At 33.6% G+C, this 14,351-nt stretch overlaps 1 protein-coding gene and 1 pseudogene across 1 annotated transcript in view; one reads left to right on the top strand and one right to left on the bottom strand.

Moving 5' to 3' along the window:
* LOC107752172 (ras-related protein Rab-27B-like) overlaps nucleotides 1-9,063 on the top strand; it is a 44,234-nt pseudogene extending 35,171 nt beyond the window's left edge.
* A 3,990-nt stretch (nucleotides 9,064-13,053) lies between these two features.
* Nucleotides 13,054-14,351, bottom strand: part of LOC107752184 (cingulin-like) — a 2,500-nt gene continuing 1,202 nt past the window's right edge. The window contains exon 3 of the mRNA XM_016568079.1: nucleotides 13,054-13,293. Within this exon, the coding sequence (XP_016423565.1) occupies nucleotides 13,054-13,293 (240 nt within the window). The remainder of the gene's footprint in view (nucleotides 13,294-14,351) is intronic.

Here is a 14,351-nt window from a genome sequence, read left to right as displayed (position 1 = left end):
AAATTTCCATTAGGAAAAAATTATAGATTACAAATGATTGATTATTGTCCAGCAGTGTATTTGATTTCTTATAGCAAATTCAAAGTAAGAGATAAGAAAATAATTCCTTGTAAAAAAAAAAAAAATACATGCATAAAATTATTGTATTTGACATTTCTGTCACTTCTGATGATGGCTGCGCCCCTGGCGTGACAAAATGTAAGCCTATACATAATACTTTTAAAGCTCTTTTTTAAAACCTTGGCTTACATAAATTTCTACATAAGCCATGCCATGTCATAGCATCATTAAACTAGCATCTAACAATGCACAAAAGTGTTTTTTTTCTCTCTCTAACCTATGGTTCTGTAACCATAAAGGCTGCTGTGTAATTTGCCCCCTGACTAAGCATTTAAAGAATTTAGAGGAAGCATTTAAATAATCCTGTGAATGCACTTAAAGAATGCAGAACCGAATCGTTAATCGAATCAAATCAAATTTAATTGTGAATCGAATTGAATCGTTCTGAATTTGCAAAAATCGTTCTTGAATCGAATCGAAAACCTATGAATCGTGAATCGAATCGATTCGCTGTCTACCCAAAGATTCACAGCCCTAATAATAATGTATTATTTATATACTATTATAGTACTTATTTATATTTTGAATTAGCTTTTATTTTTAGATTTTGAATTTTGGAAATTGAAAATATATTTATATATTTATATATTTTTTTAACTTTGGTTTGTTTTGTAATTTTAGTGTTTAACTTTTTATTTCAGTATTTCAATGTTTTTTTTGCATTATAAATCGCAGTTTTACTTTAAGTTTGAGTAATTTTGTTTTGTGCATTTGGCATTTTTTGATTGCCAATTCTTTCTTTCTTTCTTTCTTTCTGTTTCAGTTTTGTTTGATTTCGGTTAGGTGCCTTGTCAACATTTCTAATTTTCATTCTAGTTTTTTTAAGTGTTTCATCTAATATTTATATTTTATTTCAATTAACAAATGACTTGTAATAGTTTTAGTTTTAACAGTAACAGTGCTGTTTAGCGGCTCTTGCTGCGTCGCGTTATGAATTGCAGTTTGACACGTTTTAGAACGCAACAATTTCACTTTGACTGAGTTTGGAGGGTTTCAGTTTTTTGGATTAAATGAATGTTCATGACTCGCAGTAACCCAAGACCACCGGCTCTTCACTGTGTGTGTGTGTGTGAGTGTGAGTGTGTGTGAGTGTGAGTGAGTGTGTCAGTGTGTGTGTGTGAGTGTCAGTGTGTGTGTGTGAGTGTCAGTGTGTGTGTGTGAGTGTCAGTGTGTGTGTGTGAGTGTCAGTGTGTGTGTGTGAGTGTCAGTGTGTGTGTGTGAGTGTCAGTGTGTGTGTGTGAGTGTCAGTGTGTGTGTGTGAGTGTCAGTGTGTGTGTGTGAGTGTCAGTGTGTGTGTGTGAGTGTCAGTGTGTGTGTGTGAGTGTCAGTGTGTGTGTGTGAGTGTCAGTGTGTGTGTGTGAGTGTCAGTGTGTGTGTGTGAGTGTCAGTGTGTGTGTGTGAGTGTCAGTGTGTGTGTGTGAGTGTCAGTGTGTGTGTGTGAGTGTCAGTGTGTGTGTGTGAGTGTCAGTGTGTGTGTGTGAGTGTCAGTGTGTGTGTGTGAGTGTCAGTGTGTGTGTGTGAGTGTCAGTGTGTGTGTGTGAGTGTCAGTGTGTGTGTGTGAGTGTCAGTGTGTGTGTGTGAGTGTCAGTGTGTGTGTGTGAGTGTCAGTGTGTGTGTGTGAGTGTCAGTGTGTGTGTGTGAGTGTCAGTGTGTGTGTGTGAGTGTCAGTGTGTGTGTGTGAGTGTCAGTGTGTGTGTGTGAGTGTCAGTGTGTGTGTGTGAGTGTCAGTGTGTGTGTGTGAGTGTCAGTGTGTGTGTGTGAGTGTCAGTGTGTGTGTGTGAGTGTCAGTGTGTGTGTGTGAGTGTCAGTGTGTGTGTGTGAGTGTCAGTGTGTGTGTGTGAGTGTCAGTGTGTGTGTGTGAGTGTCAGTGTGTGTGTGTGAGTGTCAGTGTGTGTGTGTGAGTGTCAGTGTGTGTGTGTGAGTGTCAGTGTGTGTGTGTGAGTGTCAGTGTGTGTGTGTGAGTGTCAGTGTGTGTGTGTGAGTGTCAGTGTGTGTGTGTGAGTGTCAGTGTGTGTGTGTGAGTGTCAGTGTGTGTGTGTGAGTGTCAGTGTGTGTGTGTGAGTGTCAGTGTGTGTGTGTGAGTGTCAGTGTGTGTGTGTGAGTGTCAGTGTGTGTGTGTGAGTGTCAGTGTGTGTGTGTGAGTGTCAGTGTGTGTGTGTGAGTGTCAGTGTGTGTGTGTGAGTGTCAGTGTGTGTGTGTGAGTGTCAGTGTGTGTGTGTGAGTGTCAGTGTGTGTGTGTGAGTGTCAGTGTGTGTGTGTGAGTGTCAGTGTGTGTGTGTGAGTGTCAGTGTGTGTGTGTGAGTGTCAGTGTGTGTGTGTGAGTGTCAGTGTGTGTGTGTGAGTGTCAGTGTGTGTGTGTGAGTGTCAGTGTGTGTGTGTGAGTGTCAGTGTGTGTGTGTGAGTGTCAGTGTGTGTGTGTGAGTGTCAGTGTGTGTGTGTGAGTGTCAGTGTGTGTGTGTGAGTGTCAGTGTGTGTGTGTGAGTGTCAGTGTGTGTGTGTGAGTGTCAGTGTGTGTGTGTGAGTGTCAGTGTGTGTGTGTGAGTGTCAGTGTGTGTGTGTGAGTGTCAGTGTGTGTGTGTGAGTGTCAGTGTGTGTGTGTGAGTGTCAGTGTGTGTGTGTGAGTGTCAGTGTGTGTGTGTGAGTGTCAGTGTGTGTGTGTGTGTGCGTGTGTCAGTGTGTGTGTTTGTGTGTGTGAGGACGTGCAAAGCGTGTTTCCACCCACTAAAAACGTTCCTGCGCTGATCTGGAAAAGAGCGATAATGAGAATGAGGCCTGAACTTCTCAAACACACTCACAGTATGAATCATCCGAGCTCAGAAACACAGGAGAATCAGAGACGCAGAGCTGCCCACATTATCAGTGACACGGAGCCACATCATGTCAGGAATCAGCGGCTGACGCGCTCATGAACAATCCTCCATTATTCTCCAACATTATAATCTCATATATTTATGACCCATAAACATGGACTCCTTACAGACTCCATTTCCCACGTTTCCACACGATTTAGTGCCAGACACAAAATCCTGAAGTTTGGCGCATATAAATGACTTTGACATATTCCTCTTATATTTACCACTTTAAATGCATATTGCCCACTCTTTGCTCTTTTCCAAAAGCCACCGGGTGGCGGTGAGCCCGGGTGCGAGGGCCCTTTCATCGCTGCTTGCAGCTTTAATTTATTATTATTATTGTAATTCTTATTATTATTTAAAATATTTAATTACATGATATTTTTCTACTTGCGTTAGTACAGTACTGCTATATGTATTATTTATTCATTATTTATTTTGATCTAATTTGTATTGTTTTATTGAAATTTTTATTCTTTCAGTATATTTAGTCTTTCGGATTCATCATCATCATCATCATCATCATCATTTAAAATATTTAGTTTCTATTAGTTAACTTTTTTTTCCTACATTTATTTATTTAATATAAATCAATTTTTTATTGTTTTATTGTATTTTTCTCCCATAAACATATCATTATTTAGTGCCGGACACAAAATCCTGATTTATTTCAGGTGTTTTATGACCTTTTTCTCTCTGTCTTTCAGATTATTTATATTATTATTATTATTATTATTATCATCATCATCATTAGCATTTAAAATATTTAGTATCTATTAATTAACATGATCTTTTTTCTACATTTACTTATTTATTTATTTAAATGTAATCTATTTTGTATTGTTTTATTGTATTTTCCCCCCATAAGCATATGATTTGTGGCAGACACAAAATCCTGATTTATTTAATGTGTTTTATGACCTTTTTCTGTCTGTATCTTTATTTATTTATTTAAATTGTTTAGTTTCTATCAATGAAGTATCTTTATTTTTCCTACTTTAGTACTGTACTGTTATATTTATTTATTTATTCATTCATTCATTTAAATATAATTTTTTTTCCCTCTGTAAGCACACGATTATTAAGTGCCAGACACAAAATCCTGCTTTATGCAGGTATTTTATGCTCTTTTTCTGCCTGCAGTATCTTTCAGAGACTCGTAAAATGTCATAGATGAAGTGGGCAGGGAGACAGTGAGATGAAAGCATCTATCCCAGCATGCACTGCGGCTCAGGCAGATCAATAGCAGCATCCATCTGAGCTAAAGCGAGCAGAAGTAAAGCAGTCTCCGAGTGTCTGGATCATGTTTGAGAAGTTTGTCTGCCGTGTTTTCAGTCTTTAGACCTCGAGCCAAAGTTAGCTTTCAAAATGTAGTCTTTTGTTTCAGTCGTTTGTAGCTGATTGTCCGCTTCATCCAGCACAGTTTGGTCTCTGTGTTCTTGTTTGGAGGGTGTAATCTATTAACTACACACATCAGAAACACGTCTGTCATAAAATACTTTAACAATTTATATTTAAAGTGATCACGGTTTAATAAAAACATTTCAAGTTACAAATTATTTCATTACTTCGTTTCAATTCCTCGGTCACTGACTATAGTCTAGCGTGAGTTTAAGCACTCTCAAACGACTCCCATTATAATTACTAGGGATGCACCGATACCGATACTGTGTCTGTATAGGTGTCTGAATAAATTTTGGTTTGACTGTATCTATTTGATAAATGAAGTTAACCAACTAACATTATACATAGCCTTTTGGTTTCTGTACCCAATATTTAAAACATTTACAAATGCAATAAAAATATCGGTATCGGTACCTCGGTATCGGAAAGTACCAAAAATAAAAGTATCGGTATCGGGCGAGTACTGGAAAAAGTGGTATCGGTGCATCCCTAATAATTACTGAAGCTCCTACACCGTTAAATGAATCTCTCACTTACATCTTTGTTGTTTATGATGGGAGGATTCGCGAGAGAGCAGAATTCATCGAGCGCGAGCACTGAACTAAACTCCGGCGTTAACACCTCAAAACAACGAACGACTCGAAGACTAATCATTTCTCTTTCCTGTACAGAACCTATTGGATGTTGCGCAACACGACACGAAATGAACGAATCCCTCGCTGAGACAACTCATCGTTCAGAGTCATTTTAAAGATTCGTTCGAAATAGAAGAACAACCCATCACTACTCGCGAGGGCGCTACTTTTGAAACCGTTTCATCGGCATGAAAACAGAGACTCTATGGATTTCTCAGGCAGGTTTGGTGCTGATCTCTGCTGATCTCTGTTGTTCTCCAGGTTTATACGACAAACAGCCCCAATGGAACGACAGGAAAGACGTTTAAGGTTCACCTGCAGCTCTGGGACACGGCGGGACAGGAGAGGTGCGCTCTTCTCTTCTTATTCCTGATCACATCCACACAGTCAGTGGAAGCGTCTCAAAGCAGCCTGTTTCAAAGATCGTTTTAAAGCAGCTTCACAGTAATGAACAGGAACATAATGGTTAATTGTTGTTTAATTCATCAATCGTGATTAGGGTTGGGTATTGTTTTGTTTTTTTTCGATACCGGTGCCAAATCGATACTTTTAAAATGGTTCCGGTGCCTGATACTTATTAAAAAAAAACAAAAAAAAACAAATTCCACAAAAAATGATGGATTGGCCATAAACACATGCTGTCTGTTTCATTCATACTGGACGCCAGAGGGCGCCCTCGCACAGAAAATCCTCATATCCAGTCACAGAAGTAGCAGAACTCGTGATCCTCCAGGAAATCCCTTATATAGACAAAGGCATGGCTATTATAGCTGTAACTGAGTAAACAGAACATATAAACGTTTTGAACGATAAAACAAAGACAATAAACACTCGACTGCGACAATATAGTTTATCTGTGTTATTCAAGCCATCTCTGGTATTTTCATAACAATTAAGTATATTTATAATCCATTGCTAATCGATGTATTCTTTTTAAAGTAGCCTATGGAACATATTTTCTGCCTCATTCTGTGACAAGAAGCCACATCAGATCACAAAAGGAAGCATTTGACTGGTGTTGTGGAGTAAAAAGGATATAATGTTCTCTACTCTCGTTACTACAAAGATGTGTTGGATTTGTATTATTAGAGCTTTCCGACTTGAGTTCACGTGCATTTTCTCAGTCGGGAAATTATTTTTCACGTGCGGTGCCGGTGATGATGCTTCTTACGTCCGTTTCGGAGAACCAGAGGACAAATATTTCAATTGATCGCTCAGGCATGGCACCGAAATCTGCGTTCGGATTCGGTTCTAGTACATACCGGTTACATAGGTACCGGTGCCATATTGGTACCGGGTTTCGGTACCCAACTCTAATCGTGATACAATTTCAGTTTTAGCTGTGAAGCAGCTCCACAGAAGACTACAGTGTCATTCAGATCAATTCAGTTCAATAACAGTGTTGATGTTGTAGAGTTAGTTTCATTATTCGGCTCAATTCAGGAGTTAAATTGGAGTCCGGTTTAATTGAAAAAATTGAATATTAATTCTCTTTTATACTATGTTGCGTAACAATTTAAAGTATTGTTTAGAACATATTTAGTCTCTAATTATTATTATTCCTACTTAGCAATATTGTAGGAGTACTATAGTACTGTACTGTTAGATGTATTATTTATTTATTTAATCTAATATTTTATTATTTATTTTATTTGAATGTAATTTTTATTATTTATTTAATGTTATTATTATTATTATTCATTTAAAATGTTGTTTCTATTAAGTTACATGACTAATGTACTGTTATGCATTATTTTTTTACGTAATATTTAATTGAATCTATTTTTATCGTTTACTTATTATCTTATTTTTTATATTAATATTATTATTATTTAATGTTTTTTATTTTTTCATTATTATTATGTAAAACAATGAGTTTCTACTTACTGTTACTGTTGAACTTACTGTTTTACTGTACTGTTAGATGTATTATTTATGCATTTATTTATTATTTATTTTAATTTAAATTATTTTATTTTAATAGAATTGATCTTAATCTAATACTTTTTGTGCTTTAATATAATTTTATTTATTTGCATATTTTTATTATTAATTTAAACTGTTTTTCTCGACCTTTTTTTCCTGCTCCTGATCTGGAGGACTGATTGGGTTCTCTTTGATTCGCTCACTTTAGCTGCGTTTCCTTCATCACAGCAGAGACAACACACAGAGATGTGGATCAGTGTTTTACTGCTGGCCTGACTCTGACCTCATGATTTGGAGATCAGATGTTAATGCACTGAATTCAGTGATTGCAGGCAGTTGAAGTCTAGGTCTGCTCTCCGCAGGTTCAGGAGTTTGACCACGGCCTTCTTCAGGGATGCGATGGGTTTCTTGCTCATGTTCGATCTGACGAGCCAGCAAAGCTTCCTCAACGTCAGGAACTGGATGAGTGAGTGACTGCAGATGCACCACTAACTAACCGGCACTAACCGGCACTAACCAGATTAACAGGCACTGTGTGCGGGTCTGTTAGTTACAGTGCTTGCTGGCGAGAATTCCTCTTTCTTCTTCTTCCTCTTCCTTTTCCTCTTCTTTATCTTATTCTGCCTATTTTTGGTTTTCCTTTCCTGTTCTTTTTCCTCTTCCTCCTCCTCTCCTTTTCTTCCTTACACACATTTCTGCAGTAGATTCAGTCTGAACTGCTGTTTTGATGACGATTTCAGCTCTGTAGCTCTGCTGTTGATTCTGACACTCTGCTGTTTACACTGAAACTGTGAAACACTTCTGTGTGTGTGTGTGTGTGCAACGCGTATTGTGAGAATCCAGATATTGTTCTCGTGGGTAATAAAGCCGATCTGAACGATCAGAGAGAAGTTCAGGAGAAACAAGCGAAAGATCTAGCGGACAAATACGGGTGAGTCCGTGCGTCAACTTCACTCTTCAGTCATTGATGTTTATTTTTTATTTTTTAATTTATAATAGATTTACTTTTTACAAATATATATATAATTATTAAAATATATTGAACATAAATTTATAAACATAGTAATTTGTTTTCTAGAAATTTTATATACACTACCAGTTTTTGAACAGTAAAATTTTTTATGTTTTTAAAGACTTCTCTTCTGCTCACCAAGCCTGCATTTATTTGATCAAAAATACAGTAAAGCAGTAAAATTGTGAAATATTTTTACTATTTAAAATAGCTGTTTTCTTTGTGAATATCTGTTAAAATATAATTTATTTCTGTGATCAAAGCTGTATTTCCAGCATCATTACTCCAGTCTTCAGTGTCACATGATCTTCAGAAATCATTCTAATATGCTGATTTGCTGCTCAAGAAACATTTCTGATTATTATTATTATTATTATGCGCATCACAGAAATACATTACAGTTTAACAGAGATTCACATAGAAAACAGCTGTTTGAAATAGTAAAAATATTTCACAATTTTACTGCTTTTGCTGTATTTCTGATCAAATAAATGCAGGCTTGATGAGCAGAAGAGACTTCTTTAAAAAACATGAAAAATCTTACTGTTCATTTTTATACCATATAACAACCCAAGTTTCCATTTTTGCTCAAATGTAATAATTCTCATATATCCATGTGTGTCTCAGGTTCTTCTTCTGATGTTTGTGTTTGTCTCCTCTTCCCAGAATTCCCTACTTCGAGACGAGTGCGGCGACCGGCGCGGAGGTGGATAAAGCCGTGGTGACGCTGCTGGATCTGGTGATGAAGCGGATGGAGCAGTGTGTGGATAAACCGGCGGCGGAGCACGACACGGATGGCTCCAGCAAACTGGACGCCGCGGCGGGAAACCAGAAGAAGTGTGCGTGTTAAAGCAGACCTACTGTATTACTGATATGTGTGGACATTGTGTTTTCCCTCAGAGAGTTTGTGAGAGCTGTCGTACGGCCTCGTGATCTTTAATAACCCCGTCCAAATTTAGCCCAGATTATTACCGTCTGCAAATGTGTCTGAAATATTCGATCTTAGGTCAGAAACTCACACTAAAACCCTGATGTGGCCATAATCTCGATCGGACTTGATTCTTAAACACTCATCATCTAAATAGATGTACATAAACAAAAACAGAAATATCTGGCTCACCGAGAGCTGAGCGACATTCATACACTACCAGTCAGAAGTCTGGAATAATTATGACTTTTTAATGTTTCTGAAAGACGTCTCTTCTGCTCAGCAGGGCTGTGTTTATTTGATCAAAAATATAGTAAAATTGTGAAATATTTTTACTATTTCAAACAGCTGTTTTCTATGTGAATCTCTGTTAAACTGTAATGTATTTCTGTGATGCGCAGCTGTATTTTCAGCATCATTACTCCAATCTTCAGTGTCACATGATCTTCAGAAATCATTCTAATATGCTGATTTGCTGCTCAAGAAACATTTCTGATTATTATCAATGTTGAACACAGTTGATTGGGGTAAGTACAATAAAATAAGATTTAAAAAAAAAAGGGGAGGGGGGCATGTTTATTGAACAAGGATGCATTAAATTGATCAAAAGTGACAGTAAAGATTTCTATTTCAAATAAATGCCGTTTTTTAAACTTTCTTTTCAAGTTTCATTGTATAAAAGCGTCTGCCAATTTTTTTTCCTTTCGTTTTTAGTGCATAAATATTATTAGTAAAATAGAAATAGTAATTATTGGGTATAGTAAGAGTTTATTTCAATAATGTTTGTTATATATTACTCATTTAAATGTTGCAGTTTCACTTGATGTTACTTTTTGTAAATATATATAGACTACAAATTTTAAATTAATAAGCAGAGATTCACATAGAAAACAGCTGTTTTAAATAGTAAAAATATTTCACATTTTTGACTGTATTTTTGATGAAATAAACGCAGCCCTGCTGAGCAGGAGAGAGGTTGGTCTGGTAGAGTATGCTCATGGTTTGACGGCTCTGGAGTCTGTGCATGACTGACTTGAGCTTGTGAATGTGTCTCTGGTGTCGTGAGGCTGCGGATGCTTGCGTGTTCATGCGTGTCGCTGCATGCGGTCACACACTCCATGCAGAGCTCTGGAGAAACTCCGCTGAAGAATGCTTCATATTCCCGTCTGAATCTTCTCGTCCTGCTAGCTTGTGTTCTCATCAGCCCTCAGAAGTGCAGATTCATGGTTGAATAACTGCGGTGTGTTTGTGAGCGGCTCCAGCACACGCTTCTGACTTCTGGACACTTGAAAGAAATCCATGTATTTTTAAAGCATCTGTGTATAAGAATGGAGTGAATAAACTGGGAAACATTTAATAATCGGGCAGATTAATGCAGATCTCCTTCTAATGTCATGGTTTTTAGGCTAATGTCCTGAAAACACACCCAGATCATATTTCACCCTAAATTCAAAACCATTAGGATTTTTTGCATTGTGACTTTATTTTCATGACGGGTTAAAAGAAAAAAAAAATTGACACCAGACTCTCATTACAGCAAGTATATGAATGTTTTTTTTTTATTACTTTTTTTATTTATTTCTCATGATTCTCAATGTCTTTCATTACTGTGATGCAGTATTTTATTTAATTAATTACATTTTTTTAAAGTTGCAGTAATGAGAATTTAGATTTTTTTATTTTTTTAATTGTGAAATTGTTGGATTGCAAAAACATCTCGGTCCTATATAAAAATAATAGGTTTTATTTTCTGAATGCGAAATATAATGTCTTATTTTTGTCATGACTTTGGAGTGAAATGCGACATGTATTTTAAATATCATGAAAACATGTTCAGGTCATATTTCACCCTAAATTCGAAACCGTTAAGATGTTTTGCATTGACAATTTTCATGACAATTAAAAAATTACATTTTAACACTAAATTCTCATTACTATATGTAAATGTTTTACTTTAGATTTTTTTTTCTCATTAAAAATCTCATTACTGTAATACAATGATGACCAGTGATGTTGTTCTCTTGAAGTTTACATTGATTGAAGGATTTTCTCTCCTCGTGCCTGTAACGATCTACTGACCGAAGAAACGCTGCCCGAGTCTTTCTTAACTCCTGTAAGCTCTTTTACTGCATCACCAGTATATAATAAAACACCAAATAACACAACTGGTTAAAAAAAATAACAACTCGGTTTCCTTTGAGAGCGTTTATTTTTTGTTATGCGTGTAACATGTTACTAAAGAATAAAGAGGAAAAAATGCTCTGGAGTTTTAATGGTCCATTTGTGAATGATGCTTGTATTTTAAAATAACTAAAAATAAAAAAATGTCCAAAAATATTTTTACTTATATTTTAAAGCATGTTTATGTAAATACATAAAAAAAAAGTCTGAGATTGGAAATATATTTTCTTGCTCCTGAAATATATTTTGGTATATGAAGGTTGAAACTAAATGTATTTTTAATTTCATAAATATATTTAATTGAGCTTCACCGTTTATAACACATATTTAGCATATTTTAAAAATATATTTTGGTTAGAATGTTTTTGTTTATATATTTCAAAATGTATATTTTAAAATATACGAAAAAGGCCAAAAATGTATTTTGATAAATAGTTTTGTAAATATATGTAAATATATTTTCCGCCACAATATTTTTTGTATATTTTTGAGAAAAAATTTTAAATAAAAGCAAAACCCTAAATTTCATAAGAAAACACTAATAAAAATAATAATTTAAATTTTTTAAATAATTTTATTTATTTTTTTAAATTTTTTATGTAAATATACAAAAAAAAAAGTCTGTAAGAGAATTTTATTTTCTTGCTCCTGGAATACATTTTAAAATATATTTCATTGAGCTTAATGTTTATAACACATTTTTAAAACATACTTTGGCCAGAAAGAAAAAATAAAAAAACTGGGTCATATGGATCAAAACTGGCTCAAATGTTTGTAATTTCTCAGTGTAATTTAACCATCAGTGTCCGTAAATATAGAAATGAAAACAACCATTAAGATGTTTTGCATTTTCCCTAAATTTTTTCTTGCAATTCTAAATTACAGGAACAAAGTCAAAATTGTGAGACATAAACTCAAAATTAAATTTTGACCGCTGGCGGTTTTAATTACTTTTTTAAAAATATTTTATTATTAATTTTATTAATTGACAGTTAATTATTAGACAGTTATTAAAGTTATGAATCAAGTAGACATACACACAAAATAAATCTTGATTTATAATATTTTATTACCATTTGGTAGTTCCACGTTAATCTTTGAACTCCATATCAAACACCCTGGAGCTAAATCTGCAGCTATATATATAAATGATTGTTTATTTTTTTAATAAACAATATTTTTTATAATTATAATAAAATACATATTTGCATAATTGATTATTATTAAATAAATTAAATTTATATTAATGTAAAATAATATGGTGTATTAACACAAAAATGCAATACATTTATACATAAATATCTATTAATTAAACATCATTTATGTTAATATATCAATATGCGGTATATATTAACACAAATATGTCTTTATAATTACAATAAAATACATTTATACATTAAAATTTATTAATGTAATTTATGTTAATATATTAACATGGGGTATATATTAACACAAATATTTTTTTATACTTATAATAAAATACACATTCACACAAATAATTGCTTATTATTAAATAAATACATTATATTAATATATAATAATATGCTGTATTAACATGTATTTACAATTATAATAAAACACATTTATACATAAATATTTATTATTTAAAAAATGTAATTCATATTAATATATTGTATATAATATCACAAATAATTACTTAATAAATGCATTTTACATTTATATTAATATAAATCAAATACTGTGGTTTATTAACAAATATGTATTTATAATTTGAATAAAATACATTTATACATAAACATTTATTCATTATTTAAAAAGAGTAAATGTCTAATTTATATTAATATAAATTGCATTTATTACATAATAAATACAAAATTATGTATATATGTTTTTATTATAATTTAAAATGAATATGTCAATATAGACACCATATTTTAATTTACACTTATTAAATAAAAAAATAAATGTAAACATAATATGTAATATATATATATATATATATGTGGTATTTGTTCTTGAAAACAGTAATGTGTGTCAACAGAAGTGTGTGTGTGAGTGAGTGAGTGAGTGAGTGAGTGTGTGTGCGTGTGTGCATGTATGTGAGACGCACTTGTTGTGCAGCTGTTGGTCCAGCAGTTGTCTCTGCAGGCGGCTGTTTGTTTCTCTCTCCTCCATCAGTTCTCTGTGTGTGTGTCGGTGCTGGACGTCCCGTCGACTCGCCTCTTCCTCGGCCTCGTTCAGCTGCCGCTTCAGCGAACGGATGCGCTGAGTCATCTAAACACACACACACACACACACGCATCAACTTCAGATGCTGTACATACACACATTTCCATCATGGAACAAAAAAATTTAAAAAGATAACAGAGACATTTTTTCTGTCAAATTGGACTTTGATTCTTGTATTTCTTCTATTTTTGTATTTTCATGCCAGAAAATATTAACTATATAAACAGAGAACTGCAAGAAATAAATTGAATTCTGAGTTTATCTCTCACTTTTTTTTCTTACACCACAGAATAAAACACAAAAAGGTCATTGTGCCACTTTTTTAATAATAAATATGTATTTATATATGTATTTTAGAAGAATTATAAATAAATATTTGTGTTAAAGAACCATATTAATTTATTAATATATATATATATAATTTATATTTATATAAACTACATGTATTAAATAAGTAATAATGAATATGTATTTTATTGTAATTATAATAAATATGTGAGTCAGTATAGATACCATAGTAATATACATTAATATAAATTGCACTGAATAAATACATATTTATTTATTAATGCATTTATCGTAATTGTAAATATGTGTGTTTGTGTAATATTTATATTAATATATAGGTATATATAATTTAAGAAATGTAATTTATTTTATAAAAAACATTTGTGCAAATATATATTAAAACCTCAAAAAAGTCAGAATTATGAGCTAAAAAGTCACAATTAACTTTAATAGTTTTATTCTGAGGTGGAAACAAGCTTCCATAGTTTCACTGAAGTTCAATACTAAGTTCTGGGAGTTTGTTCAAATCATCAATGCTAACTATGAGAACAGCACTTGCCTCGGTAAACACTGCTAAAAAATATAGAAAAATTATAAAAGTCTGAAATATGGGATTGAAAATATTAATTTAAATTAATTTCCAGCTTTAAATGAGCTATATTTCAGAATGAGCTGTTTCTATGTGCACTAACTGAATGAGAGTAAATGAGGTTCCTAATTATTGTTCAGCTTTTCATTCTCTGTGCATATGATGTGTGATATGATATGATTTGTGTGTGTCTCCCTCTGCTGGTGTGTGTGTGTGTGTGTGTGTG

This window comes from Sinocyclocheilus rhinocerous, unplaced genomic scaffold (assembly GCF_001515625.1).
Source record: "Sinocyclocheilus rhinocerous isolate Xijiao unplaced genomic scaffold, SAMN03320098_v1.1 scaffold2516, whole genome shotgun sequence".
Classification (NCBI taxonomy): domain Eukaryota; kingdom Metazoa; phylum Chordata; class Actinopteri; order Cypriniformes; family Cyprinidae; genus Sinocyclocheilus; species Sinocyclocheilus rhinocerous.
The sequence above is the reverse complement of the archived record's forward strand: the minus strand, read 5'-3'. Positions and strand labels throughout refer to the sequence as shown.